Source organism: Cygnus atratus, chromosome Z (assembly GCF_013377495.2).
Source record: "Cygnus atratus isolate AKBS03 ecotype Queensland, Australia chromosome Z, CAtr_DNAZoo_HiC_assembly, whole genome shotgun sequence".
In the NCBI taxonomy this organism is placed as follows: Eukaryota; Metazoa; Chordata; class Aves; order Anseriformes; family Anatidae; genus Cygnus; species Cygnus atratus.
Genome location: NC_066396.1, coordinates 20,837,953 through 20,851,699, shown reverse-complemented (window position 1 = coordinate 20,851,699; position 13,747 = coordinate 20,837,953). Strand labels below are relative to the sequence as shown.

At 36.3% G+C, this 13,747-nt stretch overlaps 1 protein-coding gene across 2 annotated transcripts in view; it reads left to right on the top strand.

Moving 5' to 3' along the window:
- The window catches only part of ERCC8 (ERCC excision repair 8, CSA ubiquitin ligase complex subunit), a 36,433-nt gene that overhangs the window by 11,052 nt on the left and 11,634 nt on the right, over positions 1–13,747 (top strand). For both annotated transcript variants that reach the window (XM_035553604.2, XM_050716222.1), the window contains 5 exons: positions 765–846; positions 1,463–1,531; positions 3,061–3,127; positions 5,792–5,895; positions 7,270–7,394. In XM_035553604.2, coding sequence (XP_035409497.1) covers positions 765–846; positions 1,463–1,531; positions 3,061–3,127; positions 5,792–5,895; positions 7,270–7,394 — 447 coding nt within the window. The remainder of the gene's footprint in view (positions 1–764; positions 847–1,462; positions 1,532–3,060; positions 3,128–5,791; positions 5,896–7,269; positions 7,395–13,747) is intronic.

Sequence of the window (13,747 nt, the reverse complement as noted above, 5' to 3'; positions counted from 1 at the left end):
TTTTATTTGTGAGGTGTGAAGATATATTTGCAGTCACTAAATCTCCTCCTAAACGCAGAGTTCAGTTCATTTTCCAGGTGGTTTTGTGAGCATCACTTACAAGTTCACTTGAAGGTAATTGATTGACCTGTTCTTCCACTAAACAGAAACAACTTAGTGTGAAGATTAGTTTTTTTCTATACAGTATTTTAGACTTGGACAACAAAAGCAATGATACCTGAAATTCATTGTACTGATTATTAAAGCCAATATTATATGTCATTAATTTTTAACGCTGACAAAGTGGCTAATTATGTGGGTTTTTTGTTTGTTTTTATAAATATAAATTATTTTTAGGAATGTAAGTTAGCATGCGAGGCTTGTGCATTGACAAGGGGCTTTTAGATCTAGGCCGAGTACCTCCTTCTTGTTGACTTTTTCTCCATATTGCAGCTTTCTTTTTTGCTCTTTTTTCTTTGCTTACTTTTAATTTATGATAATCCATAAATCCTCTGAATTCATGTTTCTGATCAGCCAGTTTCCTTGGACTTTCTTCTGGGTCTCCTCCCAGCTCTAGCATATTTGTCTAGTGTTGTAAGCAGACTTTCTTACTTAGCAATGTTTGCATGATTGGATTTCTAACTCAGAGAATTATTGTTAGTGTGCAAATAGTAGTGTTTTTATTAGTCTCATTTGTAGCTGTGACTCGAAAAATACTTAATTGTAAGGATTTACATTCTGATAACATATTTACAGTCTGATTAATTTAATCTTTTTATTATCAGCCTGCAGATGTATTTCACTTTGAGGGAACAGTCTATAGCCATCACATGTCTCCAGTTGCTACAAAGCACTGTTTAGTAGCAGGTATGTGGGTGTTTTTTAAGAAATTCCGTATATTTAGGAGGTTGTAGTAAAAAGCAAGTAATATTTATAACTTTTTCTCCTCATGACATTCTTACATAATTTCAGTCTTCATAAAAAATACATTTTTGAAAAAAAACATTTCAGTTGGTTGAATGGTATTGATGAGAATTCTCATTTGTTCTTCTGGAATAATACATCATTCCATTCACCTTCTAGATGAAAATTCCTAGTTACGGCTAAGTTACCTTTAAGTACATAAGTAGCTTCTAAAGATTATTAAAACCTAACAGAATAAGTCATTTAAGTGGTTGAGTTCGTATTGCTTCCAACTAAACAATTTATCTGTTTAGCCCAAAAGTATTTAAAGAAGAGATCGTATTTTTAATTCTTAAGTTGTATGAGTACTGTCTTGTTTGCCCCCAGATTCTACATGTTATTTGTTAGATAGTAAATTTACTTGCACTAAAAATGTAAATGTTACAGAGCTTGTTACTCTCATTAAATGAACAGTTAGGCAGCTAAAAGTTTCTTCGATTTCTTTGTTACTGCTAAGATTGTTGTTGTTCTTTCAAATTATGGTATTTTTTCAGCTGTCTTTTGTTTCTCTTGTTTACAGTTGGTACCAAAAGCCCCAAAGTACAGCTCTGTGACTTGAAGTCTGGATCCTGTTCTCACATTCTGCAGGGTACTTTTAGTCTGAAACATAAATGTTAAACAATAACTACTTTGAGTTAACTAGGCCCTATAAAGAAACATTGTATACAATGTATTCTTTGTAAATAAGATGACTAATGTATTTAGTGCCAGTTGTGAAAGTTGCACAGTGAAAAAGATTCTTCTGGGTGTTAGTCTAGTGGTAATGAATTGGAGAATACAAATATTAATTAATGAATAGTTATTACAAATGTTGGGACATTTTCATGATCTAATCAATAGTGATTACTAATTATTACATGGTGAAGTGTTAGCATTGTTTTTGTATTCACATAAATTCAGTATCAGGGATTCTGTTTTTTTGGGGCGTTTTTGTTTTATAGAGCAAAAAAGTTACTGTTTTTAACAAAATATCCTTTAGAGATGCTTGCATATTTTTTTAGTGGTATCAATAAAAAGTAAGATACTACTTACTCTAGAAGAATAACATCTAATCCCTCGTATTTACCTAATTTAGTAAGCCATAGCTTTTTCTTATTCTGTAATGTATTACTTTTTGCACTTAATAAGAATTTGCCCTTATTGTCTAGTGTTATTTTGCTACAAAGCACTGTTTAATAGCAGGTATGTGGGTGTTTTATAAGAAATTCCCAGTATATTTAGGAGGTTATAGTAAAATCAAGTAATATTCAGAACTTTTTCTAAAATCCCTTATTTTTCTAGTGTTTACTTTTTAAGGGATGAGAATTTATATATATGGTCAAGTAATGGAAAGCCAACTAATGCACCAGAATCAAGGTGGTTCACATAGCTCTGAACTGCATAGCAAAAATGTATTTTTATGACTTTATTTTTCAGGAGTGTGCTCATATTATTATGTGAAGTTTAGTTACAATCTTTGCATTTAGGTTGACCCAGACTTCCTATTGTCTGTATTTGTTTAATGTTTTTGAAACTTTCCAAGTTGTAAAGTTTATATGTATATATTACTTGCCGATAAGTTGCACTGGGTATGTTACCACTAAGACATTTAATATCTTAATATCTGGAACATAATAAAGGTTACCCCAAATTCAAGAGCAGAATGTTAAAGGGTAAGCTGAATAAAGCTTTATAGGATAAGCATATTTTTTGTTAAATATTTTGTAAAGACTTGCTGAAAAACAGAAGTAATGTTTCTTCTGCATTTAAGAACATCAGTGCTACAATTTAATAATGATATTTAAAGTAGTCTCAAGAGCTGTGCTGTTTTATATTGTATTTTGCACATATAAAACCATCTTTGTTATCAAAAGATATACATGTGTAATACTCCATGCCTCACATTCAGCTCATTGCAGTCTCACATGAGCAAGAGGAAAGGGGAATAATCTCTAGCTCAAAATCATTTTTTTTCACAAAATCCAAATACATGTTACAATTTAGGCAATTTAGATTATTGTTCTGGATTGGTCTGTTTTATAGAATTAATCATTTGGTTTACTTTTAGTCATTTATGTAAAATAGTGTGTATAAATATTTTCCTAGAATATAATATAAGCTTTTTCTTACTGTTTTTAGGTCACAGGCAAGAAGTACTGGCAGTGTCTTGGTCCCCACGTCATGAATATATTTTGGCAACAGCAAGGTAGAGATGCTGCTCTACTGTTACATACAATAAAAAGTCTGGCAAAATTTGATGTATTTATTGTGCATGTACTTTACAATTCAAATGCACTTTGAAAGTTGGTCTTCATTGTTTGCTTTAACTTATTTTCATTTTTGTAGATCTTACCCCAAAAAAGCAGCCTGAAGAGCTATCCAAATTATGCTTATTTTATAGGAAGATTGTACAGAGTTTTGAAAATAGTAGTAGCATTTAAAGTTACAGGCAAATTATATAGCACTGTAGAGATGCTCACTTCATACTGTTTAATGGTATGCATGTTGCTAATCTGTTTTATAACAAAGTAATACATGTTTAGCTCACAATACCATCCTGGTTAATCACGGTCAGTTATGTCAAATAGTGCAGGTAGGTTAGCTGAAATAATTCCCAGCTTCAATAATTCAGTCAGTATGAATTGTATGTTGATAATCTCAGACCATTTTTTTCATTCCAGTAATTTTCAATGTAAAAGATATTCTTGGCTTTCCTATAGCTTTTGAAATGGTGAGATTTGATTTTTCTGGCATTACTCAGTTTTTTGAATGGCAAGTTTTTTTCCTTTCGAATTATAGAGAGAAATGGCTGTTTTTGCTTTTGTTTTTTAAATTGAGAGTGAAATTTGAATAATTCAACTACAGAATTCAAGTCTGCACAATTCATTTCAATGATGGGGTTACATGCCCTTGGTTTGTGCTGCTGTGCTTTTAGAAGGCTCAAAAGAGTTGGGAAATTTTTTAACAGTGTGATTTTGTTTTAGCAAATGAAAAACTGTTACCTTGTCTTTCCATCACACAAAGAGTAGCAATTTTTGATATTTATTAAATATTGATTTGTTGACATCTCCAGAAGCAATTTGCTTCAAAGTCATGTAACTATAAACTGCATCTACCTATCTTGTTATGTTGCCTTATGGTAATTGTATGTTAAATATGTTTCTCCTGGCTTCATTTCTTGATTTACTACTATTGTTGGACTACTATTTCCTAATAACATAATGCAGTCTTTCTGCCCGCCAAGACAAATATGGATAAGACTTGTCAACACTGAAGTAATGAAAATATAGAGAGGAGAAACTGACCAGTACTGCTAAAAGGAGAATCTAGACTGATCTTATTTATCCAATGTAACTATTTTCCTAGGCAATTGTATGTTTGCTTGTCATCACTTCAGGGAGGGAAAAAATATTATACTATATACTGTATGTATATATATTTATGTGACTTGCCTGTGAAACATGTTTTAAATTTCTCTAAATGATGCTAGGCACTTCTGTAGTTCTGCCAGGAGACTGGAATGGTCAGAGAAGAGATGTTTTCCATTCTCTTCAGTTTCAGGCACTAGAGATAAGTTCTTTCTTTCTCATTAGAAATGGTTTGAAAAGATTAGCCAATAGACACTGCATCATCAAAACTGGATGACAGGCTTTTGTACTAACAAATCTCTTTATATGCCCTTGTCAAGAATATTTCAGTGAACTACCTGCAATTGGTTGCTTACTGTATGATAAGCTCAATGACCTGTATTTATGGTCCTACAATATCTGTTTGCAGCAGAGTAATGTGTTAACTTATTCAGTTGGAATACCTCTTGGAAGTAAACAGAACCAGTCTGTAGCGGAGGGGAGCACAGAAGAGCATGCTTTTACATTAAAAATCTAAACATTAACTTTGTCAGGTGCAGAACAGATGTGGAATAATCTTATAGATGGTTGTTTTTGTTTTGGTCAGTCAGTATATATCTACTATATGTGTTTTCACTATTAATGCGCAGATTTAACTTGAGAATGCAAAGGAAAAGGCATGTTTTACTTCAGGTAGAGGATGGCTTATCTAAGAAGCAGTTTGGTTGTACTGTCCTTGCAGTTGTCTTTGTTTAGCTGGGGTGAAAAGTGATCTATGTTTTTGGTTGTTTTAATCAAAGAGAATGCTTAATTTGAGGGGAACTGTGCAAATCATTTTAGTAAACATATCTAAACACATGCACTTAGTGCATGGAAAATGCTCTTTTCTGTTAATTTTTCTCGTGTATACTTTGGAGTCTTGTGGTACACATGAAGCACACCAGTGGAGTGCTCAAATCAAGGTGCCAAACAAAGTGCACTGCCTGCAGTGTTGCTGTCTGAATCTGTGCAGGAACCTATACAACAGTTAGCATAGGTTTTGTTGCTGGTGAAGATACAGTTAAATTTGGTCTTTCCCTCCTTGTGCCAGTGTGACAATGTAGTCAGCCCCAGTATATTCTTACAGAAGCCAGCTGTCACACTGTTTTTTCCGTCATTGTTCTGTATGAGGACTGAGCGTGTGACTTAGCCAGCCTACATGTAGGTAGCCAGCTTGTGTACCAGTGACACTATACTGCTGCGATAGCAAAGCAGTTGCCTGAGTTCCCAGGCAACCATTTCACTCTTAACTTAGGTGCTTAAAGGGTACCAGCTGTATTTATTAATTCATGTAAACAAAAGTCTGAAGTCTGTCTTAAAATCTCTTCATGAAATTCTATTGGCTTGAACATGACTGCATGATGAGTAGTTCAGAGTAGTTGTTGGACCAGGGTGAGTGCCAGGTGGGTTGGCTAACGTCAGATATTGATGTGGGTGAAAGCATTTTCCCTAATGCATACATCAGTGAAATTTGCTTTTCTTAGTGCTGACAGTAAAGTAAAATTATGGGATGTGAGGAGAGCATCTGGATGTCTAACTACGCTTGATCAGCACAATGGAGAAAAGACCAAAGCATCTTCTGAGGCAGGTAAAACAGACCATAACTGGTAGTAATCCATTTGTAACTAGCTTTCTTATATTTCCTAAGTGTTGAATACTAAGGCCAGCAAGGGCAGTAATGGTAACCCAGCTGTTACCTACTGCATAACACATTCCGTTGAATTTTTTCAGGTACATCTGTTACAGGGAGTGTGTTTGTGGTTGGGGCTATTGTTTAGAGACATCTCCTTGACAACAGTATTGTTTCTGTTCTAAATGATTTTTCCCTTAAAATGGGAAAATTTGCCATCTATTTTATGAGCAGAAGAATTCATTGCTGATGTAGATTAGGTTTCATAAAATCAACAATCACTTCATACCTTATGAGCTGTTCCAGTAGTTAATTACCCTCTCTTAAAAGCAAGACAAAACAAACAAAACCCACGAAAAGAACATTCCTTTTCCTATTTAAATTAATCTTGATTCCAATGCAAGCCACTAGAATATTTTGTCTCAGATATGGTGCTATAAAATCAATTATGTTACTTAATTATATCCTATAGGGTATATAACAGAGTTTAGATTTATGACAGTATAATTTAGCTTCCTGTAAAATTAAATAACTCTTTTTTTCAGTACATTACACATTAATGGTGCCTAGTATCAATTCTTATTGGGTTACAATATCAACTTATTTGTATAGCTTCAGGTCACATTTCTATACCTAAAAAGCAAACTAAATTAAAGGGAAAGATTCAGTACTGTAGATTATAGTTCATAAATTTAACTCTGGATCAACTTTGGACCAAGGATACTTAATTTTGGAGCGCCAAAAAATTACTTGAACAGTCTCTGCTCTGAGGTAAAAATACATAGTAAGTGGAGTTAAATCACAAAGTAGAAACTGACTGTATATTGTGGTTCTGAATAAAGGGATTTTTGTAGCATAATTCATAGTGATTAATATTGTTGGAAAACAGATAATGCTTTTTTATTCTTCTTAACCTAAGAGGTACATCTGAATTGTGTACTGCAGTATAATGCAGACAGAGATACCTTATCTATTTCTGAGTGAGTTAATTTGTGGGCACCATAGTTGTGCTGTGGTAGAATGGAGCTGGATTTTAGCACTTTATCCTACTTAAGAATGTGCAGTTTTGCCAGGTGAAATCAATGGAATGCATTTCTATTAAGCTACAAGCAATATGTGCAATGAACTGTTGTATATACCATCTGTTTATTATTGTTTTTCTTTTAAATTAAGTGACCATGGAGAGAGTCATGCTTTTATAAACCAAGAGTTAAATTATTAATTTACGTATACATTACCATTTAAACATTACTTTAAGTACCATACCTTTAAATGTCTATACAAAACAGAAATTCCTCTGTAGAAATCTGAACCAGCTCTTTTTCCTGACAGCAAATACAGCTCACAATGGGAGAGTTAATGGTTTATGCTATACAAGTGATGGGCTTCATCTGCTGACCATTGGTACGGATGATCGCATGAGACTCTGGAACAGCTCCACTGGAGAAAATACATTAGTAAGTTTTCAAGGATCTTCAGTTATAATTTTACTTACATTCAGTTTTAAAAGATCACTTATTTCTGCAACTGTCATTACCACTTTGGCTGTTTATTCATTTTCATAAAGGATGTAGCTGCTTAATCACATTGAAGACTTTTTGGGCATTTTGTTTTCCAGAGTTCTTTTCTTATTTTTGTTTATTAAAATTAAAAAAAAAAAAAAAAGCAATATCAAGAAGCCTGGATCTACTTGAAGATTGATTGTTAACTTGAAGCTCATTATTTGTAAGCATAGCTGAAAATGCTTCAGACAATAATGAAAAACTTGAGATACAGTGACTGTAGATTTTTTTTACAGTTGCCATTGTACTATTTACAGGACAGGTGTCCATATCAGAGTGTTTCACTAATTGACTGTCTGGCTTTCTTGCAACTCTCCTTTATGTTTTAGTGGAATCTCTCCTGGGGAGTCTTAGAACAGTGTTAAAATTTTCTATCCCTCTATATTTGCATTGCAACCAAACAGGAAGAAAATCGCTTCTGCTGCTCCAGTGCTTTCTATGGCCTGTTTTAATATTCTGATCAGTAAATAAAATTGTCTCCTATATTTAACTTGAAAGAAGGACACAGCAGGTAGGTCAATTTCCATGGGATTTTAGCTGGTCATGATAAGATGGTCTGTCATTGCTATCAGGAAAATAAATTTTATCTCTGTCTTAGAAATCTTTTCATAGAATCACAGAATGGTTTGGCTTAGAAGGGACCTTAAAGACCTCCCAGTTCCAACCCCCTGCCATGGGCAGGGACACCTCCCACCAGACCAGGTTGCCCAAAGGCCCATCCAGCCTGGCCTTGAACACTTCCAGGGATGGGGCATCCACAGCTTCTCTGTGTAACCTGTGCCTCACCATCCTCTGAGTAACGAATTTCTTCTGAATATCTAATCTAAATCTTCCTTCTTTTAGTTTAAAGCCCTTGTCCAATTCCTATAGTCCTTCCAAAGAGTCCCTCCCCGGCTTTCTTGCAGAACCCCTTTAGGTACTGGAAAGCCGCTCTAAGGTCTCCCCAGAGTCTTCTCCGGGCTGAACAACCCCACCTCCCTCAGCCTGTCTTCACAGGAGAGCCACTCCAGCCCTCTCATTCATCCTTGTGGCCCTCCTCTGGGCTTGCTCCAATAGGTCCACGTCCTTCTTATATTAGGGTCCCTAGAGCTGAATGCAGTGCTTCAGGTGGGGTCTCAGAGAGCAGATCAGAGGGGGACAATCACCTCCCTCCGCCTGCTGACCATGCTCCTTTTGATGCAGACCAGGACAGGTGGCTTTCTGGGCTGCAGGCTCACATTGCCCACTCACAGTGAATTTTTCATCAACTGACACCCCCAAGTGCTCCTCAGGGCTGCTGTCAGCTAATTCTCTGCTCAGCCTGTATTTGTGCTTGTGATTGCCCCCAGCCAGGTGCGTGACCTTGTTGAACTTCATGAGGTTTGCACAGACCCACCTCTTAAGACTGTCAGTTTTAATTCTGCTGCTTAGTTTCAGAACAGAGCAAAAACCATTCCCTGTAGGCATTTAAATGAAAGCACTTTTCTATCCCCATGCTACCCATATTTGCCAGCTTGTTCTCAGTACTTTATATACAAACATCTTTCTGTCTTCAAATCACCATTACCAAAGTAGATAATACAGTTTGTTCACTCTACTATGACCATCTGGGTAACTGTTTCTTGTTTTTCTGTGCCTGTTAGTTCATTGACTTGTTTCATTGGCTGTTCTACTTTTTTTTTTTTTTTTGGCATTGAGTAGCATGATCCTATCTTGCTATCTAAGGTCCAGATTTATTTTGCTTAGTTTTCTTTATTCTCACACCCTATCTAGAGGTATTCTTAAAATAATTTTAAGACACCAGCAGACAAATTCATGTAAAGGTAATATGCGCTCATACCACAGTCCTTTTATTTCCCCTGCTAGCCAGTCCTTTTGAACTCTTTTTTTTTTTTTTTTTTTTCCTTCTCCTTGCTAATACCACCTTCCCCCTTCTCTTTGGCTGGACATAGAAATATATAAAGAAGCCTGCACTAAAAGCAGGTGACTATATTGAATCTGCCACCACACTGGGGGAAAATGTATGCAAAAAATAACCTCTGTATGCCTCATTTTTTTCTACACCTCTCCACCCAAATTCCTATATATGCTTCTTCTGCCCAAATGTCCTAGTTTTTTATTCCTGATTATAGCAGGGATTTTTATCAACAAATAGAGGTTTTGGTGGCTACCTAGCTTTTATGAAGAGAAAGAGAACCACACAACAGCAGATATGAAACATGAGTACTTCTCTGTAAGCTAGCTTTAAATACTTGATAACTATATGAAGTTTGGTTTGTACTCTTGGGGGGTTGAATATGCAAGAAGGATTAAGTGCAAGTGCTAGAAACAAATACAAATAAGTTTCAGCTGTCCTCCCAGATTTCTCAAATCCATAATGTAGGACATTCATGGACCCTTTTCCATAAAAGTTGGCTATTTCATTTTTTTTTGTATTGTTTTGTTTTCAGTGGGAGGATTGTTTTTGTACCTGGGATGCTTAAGCTAGAAAATTCTGACTTTGAGACAGATCTGAAAGTGGCTGCTGTCACTTGGTTGTTTCCATCCAGAGAGTCCACAGAACAGCTTGGGTTTGGAGGGACCTTAAAGATTACCTAGTTCCAATGCCCCTGCCATGGGCAAGGATGCCAACCACCAGATCAAGGCCTCGTCCAACCTGGCCTTGAACACCTCCAGGGATGGGGCATACAGAACTTCTCTTGGCAACTTGTTCCAGTGCCAAGCCGCCCTCTGAGTGAAGAATTTCCTCCTAAAATCTCATGTAAGCCTCTCCTCTGTTAGTTTAAAACCATTCCCCTTGTCCTGTCATTATCTGCTCAAGCAAAAAGTCATTCTCCATCTCTCTTATAAGCCCCCTTTAAATACTGGAAAGTTGCAATGAGGTCACCCCAGAGCTGCTTCTCTTCTCCAGGCTGAACAGCCCCAGCTCCCTCAGCCTGTCTCTGTAGGAGAGGTGCTCCAGCCCTCTGATCATCCTCATGGCCCTCCTCTGTACCTGCTCTAACAGGTCCATGTCTTTCTAGTGCTGGGGGCCCCAGACCTGGATGCAGTACTCCAATTGGGGCCTCACAAAGGGAGGAGTAGAAGGGGACAATCCCCTCCCTCCATCTGCTGTTCACACCTATTTTGATGCAGCCCAGGACGCAGTTGGCCTTCTGGGTTGCTAGCACGCACTGCTGGCTCATGTCGCGCTTTTCATCCACCAGAACCCCTAAGTCTTTCTCCGCAGGGCTGCTCTCAGTGAGTTCTTCTTCCAGTCTGTGCTCATGTCTGGGATTTCCACAACCCAGGTGCAGCATCTTGCAGTTGGACTTGTTGAACCTCATTAGGTTCACGTGGGCCCACTTTTCTAGCTTGTCCAGGTCCCTTTGGATGGCATCCCTTCCTTCTGTTGTATCAACTGCACCACTCAGCTTGGTTGTCATCTGAAAACTTGCTGAGGGTGCACTCAATCGCACTATGTCACTTATAAAGATATTAAACAGTACCAGTCCCACAACAGACCCCTGAAGAGTCTCAGTGGGGAGAGCCAAGGACCAAGAGTCTTGAGTTACAGTTTTTTGTTTTGGTTAGTTAGTTTTTTATTACTCTTATTATTAGAATGCCAATTGATTTATGTTTTCAACTCTTCTATCGAAAATTTTAGTGTATTTTTATGTGGATAGTCTACAGAAATACAAATGACTGTAATATCAATTTAAACATTGAAAAAAGCACTTTAGTTCTAATAGGTATGAACAACAAAGAGATATTGTATCTGCTATTCTTTTTCCTTTTTGCGAATTAAATACCGTAAAAATTGTGGAGCATTTTTTTTTAGCTTCCTTCAATTAGTAAGTTAGAAGAAGAAACTAAGATGTGAATATTATAGGAAAAAATACTGAGAAATGTTACAATGAATACAGTTTAAGGTTTGATTTTTGGGTGGTCCTGTGTGGAGCCAGGAGCTGGACCTGATGATCCTCATGTGTCCTGTCCAACTGGGGATATTCTATGATTCAGTGTGTCTTCCCAGCACATCTTTCCGTGTAAGACTGATTAACTGCTTGAGGAAATTGAAACAATTATAACCAAGGTAGCAAGTGCGTTTCAGCTGTAATTTTGTTATAACTAAGCTGATGAAATGCATCATTGCTGTTTCAAGGATTAAAACAGCATATATATATATATTTTATATATATATATATATATATATACACACTGCTCTTACATATATAAAAACCACACTTCTCCCGTCGCACACTTTAACTGGCATGCCTTTGCACCATATAGCACCCATACAGCTATTGTGACCTTTTAGTGAGCTCCTTAGAAATAATTGATTATTAATCTGTAGTTTAAGCTGTTTGATTCGGTTCCTTATGAGGTTGGGCAAGTGCCAGCTCTGGTATGAGGTGACACTGCAGTTTTAATGCAAAGCATGTTTTTCCTCTATGTTGAAAGATTTTTTTTTATGATTGACCATTCTTAATATACTCTGCTGGAGTTAGTCTAACAGGAAGCATTTGGAGAAGTTTGCACAAGGAACAAGCTGCCAGTGCCACTGTAGGATGCTCACATCCCAGTCCATTAACTGCACTATTCTACAGAGTGGAGGCATGGAAGTAAAACAGGAACTGTGCTTGCAGTGTTGGGAAAGAAATACAGCAATTTTGGATCCCCTTGGGGAGGTGATACTGTAGCTTTCCTTTAGAAGACAACATGATGTTCTTCCCTCACTGCCCTAATATATGTGGTTAGTGCCTTTATACTGTCTTTGGGGATATTAAGCCAATTAAAACAGTGCACGTAACCAATACATCATGTGTTTTTGCTGATTGCAGTCATTCCACAGCTAAGTGACAACACAAAAACTTCAAAATTCTGATCAAAATAAAAAATAAACTGTGAGGATCAAAGAGAGTGTACCCTATCGATTAATTTTAATTAAATACTATATAGTTATTTTTACAGCAGAATTTCAAACTGTGGCACAGATACACTTATTTAGCTGGTATGTAATAACAGCACTGAAACTGTAATTCTTTTTTAAGGTCATTTATTTCAAAGAAGAGACCATTTTGCATGGCAGTTTTTTCAATACTTATGGTAACCAACAAAGGTCATAAGCTGTTCAGATAAAAATACTCCTGGTTACATGAGTAGATGATAGAGAATAAACATTGTAACTGGAAAAAGTGAAACGTGGTTTGAACATTACAAGAGATAATGAACAGTTTTCCTTTACAGTTATAAACTCAGAGTATGGGGACTTCTTGACAAGATTTGTTGGTTTGTATTTATAAACCAGTAACAGCACTTAGCGTCTTTTCTTTCCTTTTAAGATAAGACCCCTGTGATGAATCACTCAGTAGAACATTGGCATAAAACAAACTTAAAGACATGTTATTTGTTGCCACGGAAAAAGGTGTAAGTTCTAAAATGCAATGATTCAGCATCCCATCCTTACTAAGCAATCCACTGGGCACAAAAGAGAATCAAGATGCTGAAGAATGTGTTCAGAGAAGAAAATTTGCATCAAAAGTTTAAGCTGCTTCATATAATGCTTAACAACTCTTCGCAATGGTTTTCTGAAGTCCATCTATACCTCAGTGATAGATATGTCTACTTTTTCCTTCAAATTTGAATATTCCTCCATCAAAGGATACAGAAATTAATCCATGCATATGAAATTTTTGAGCAATAAGACTAACTTGGGGCCTAGTGGATTATTTCTGCTAGTAAAAGAAGTTAATGTTGGAACTGTTCACCTCTTGTGTGCATCCTTTATCGCAAAATTGAATACAGAGCACTGATTCACTGAGAATAGGAATAATCAAATAGGAGGAGGCAGATTTTTGCTTCTTACTCTGCTCAAAGAATAAAAACAGTTTTTATGATCTTAATTCGGTTCTTGCTTTGGCAGTGTTCTTTCTTTTCCATTGCATCTCTACCAACAGGAGTGTTTACACTATGTATATCCAGATTTTTTTTCTTCCTAACCTTTACTCCTCCCTTTTATTGTACATGCCTTTGCTATGAGCAGTGTTGTGACTTGGGAATTGTGGCTCTTATAGCTGACATGTTATGAAAAGGACTTTAATTGCTCTTTATAGGCACAGTAATATGCCTCTTAAAAGTGCTAGCATTAACAGGGCTTAACACAGTCAATGTTTAGAGACACTATCTTTACAAAATGAGCAATAGTATCCACAAGGGACATAATGTAATACCCATATCTCATGAAAATATTCTCTCAATATAAAAAAATCAACCTATCTGTATGCTAA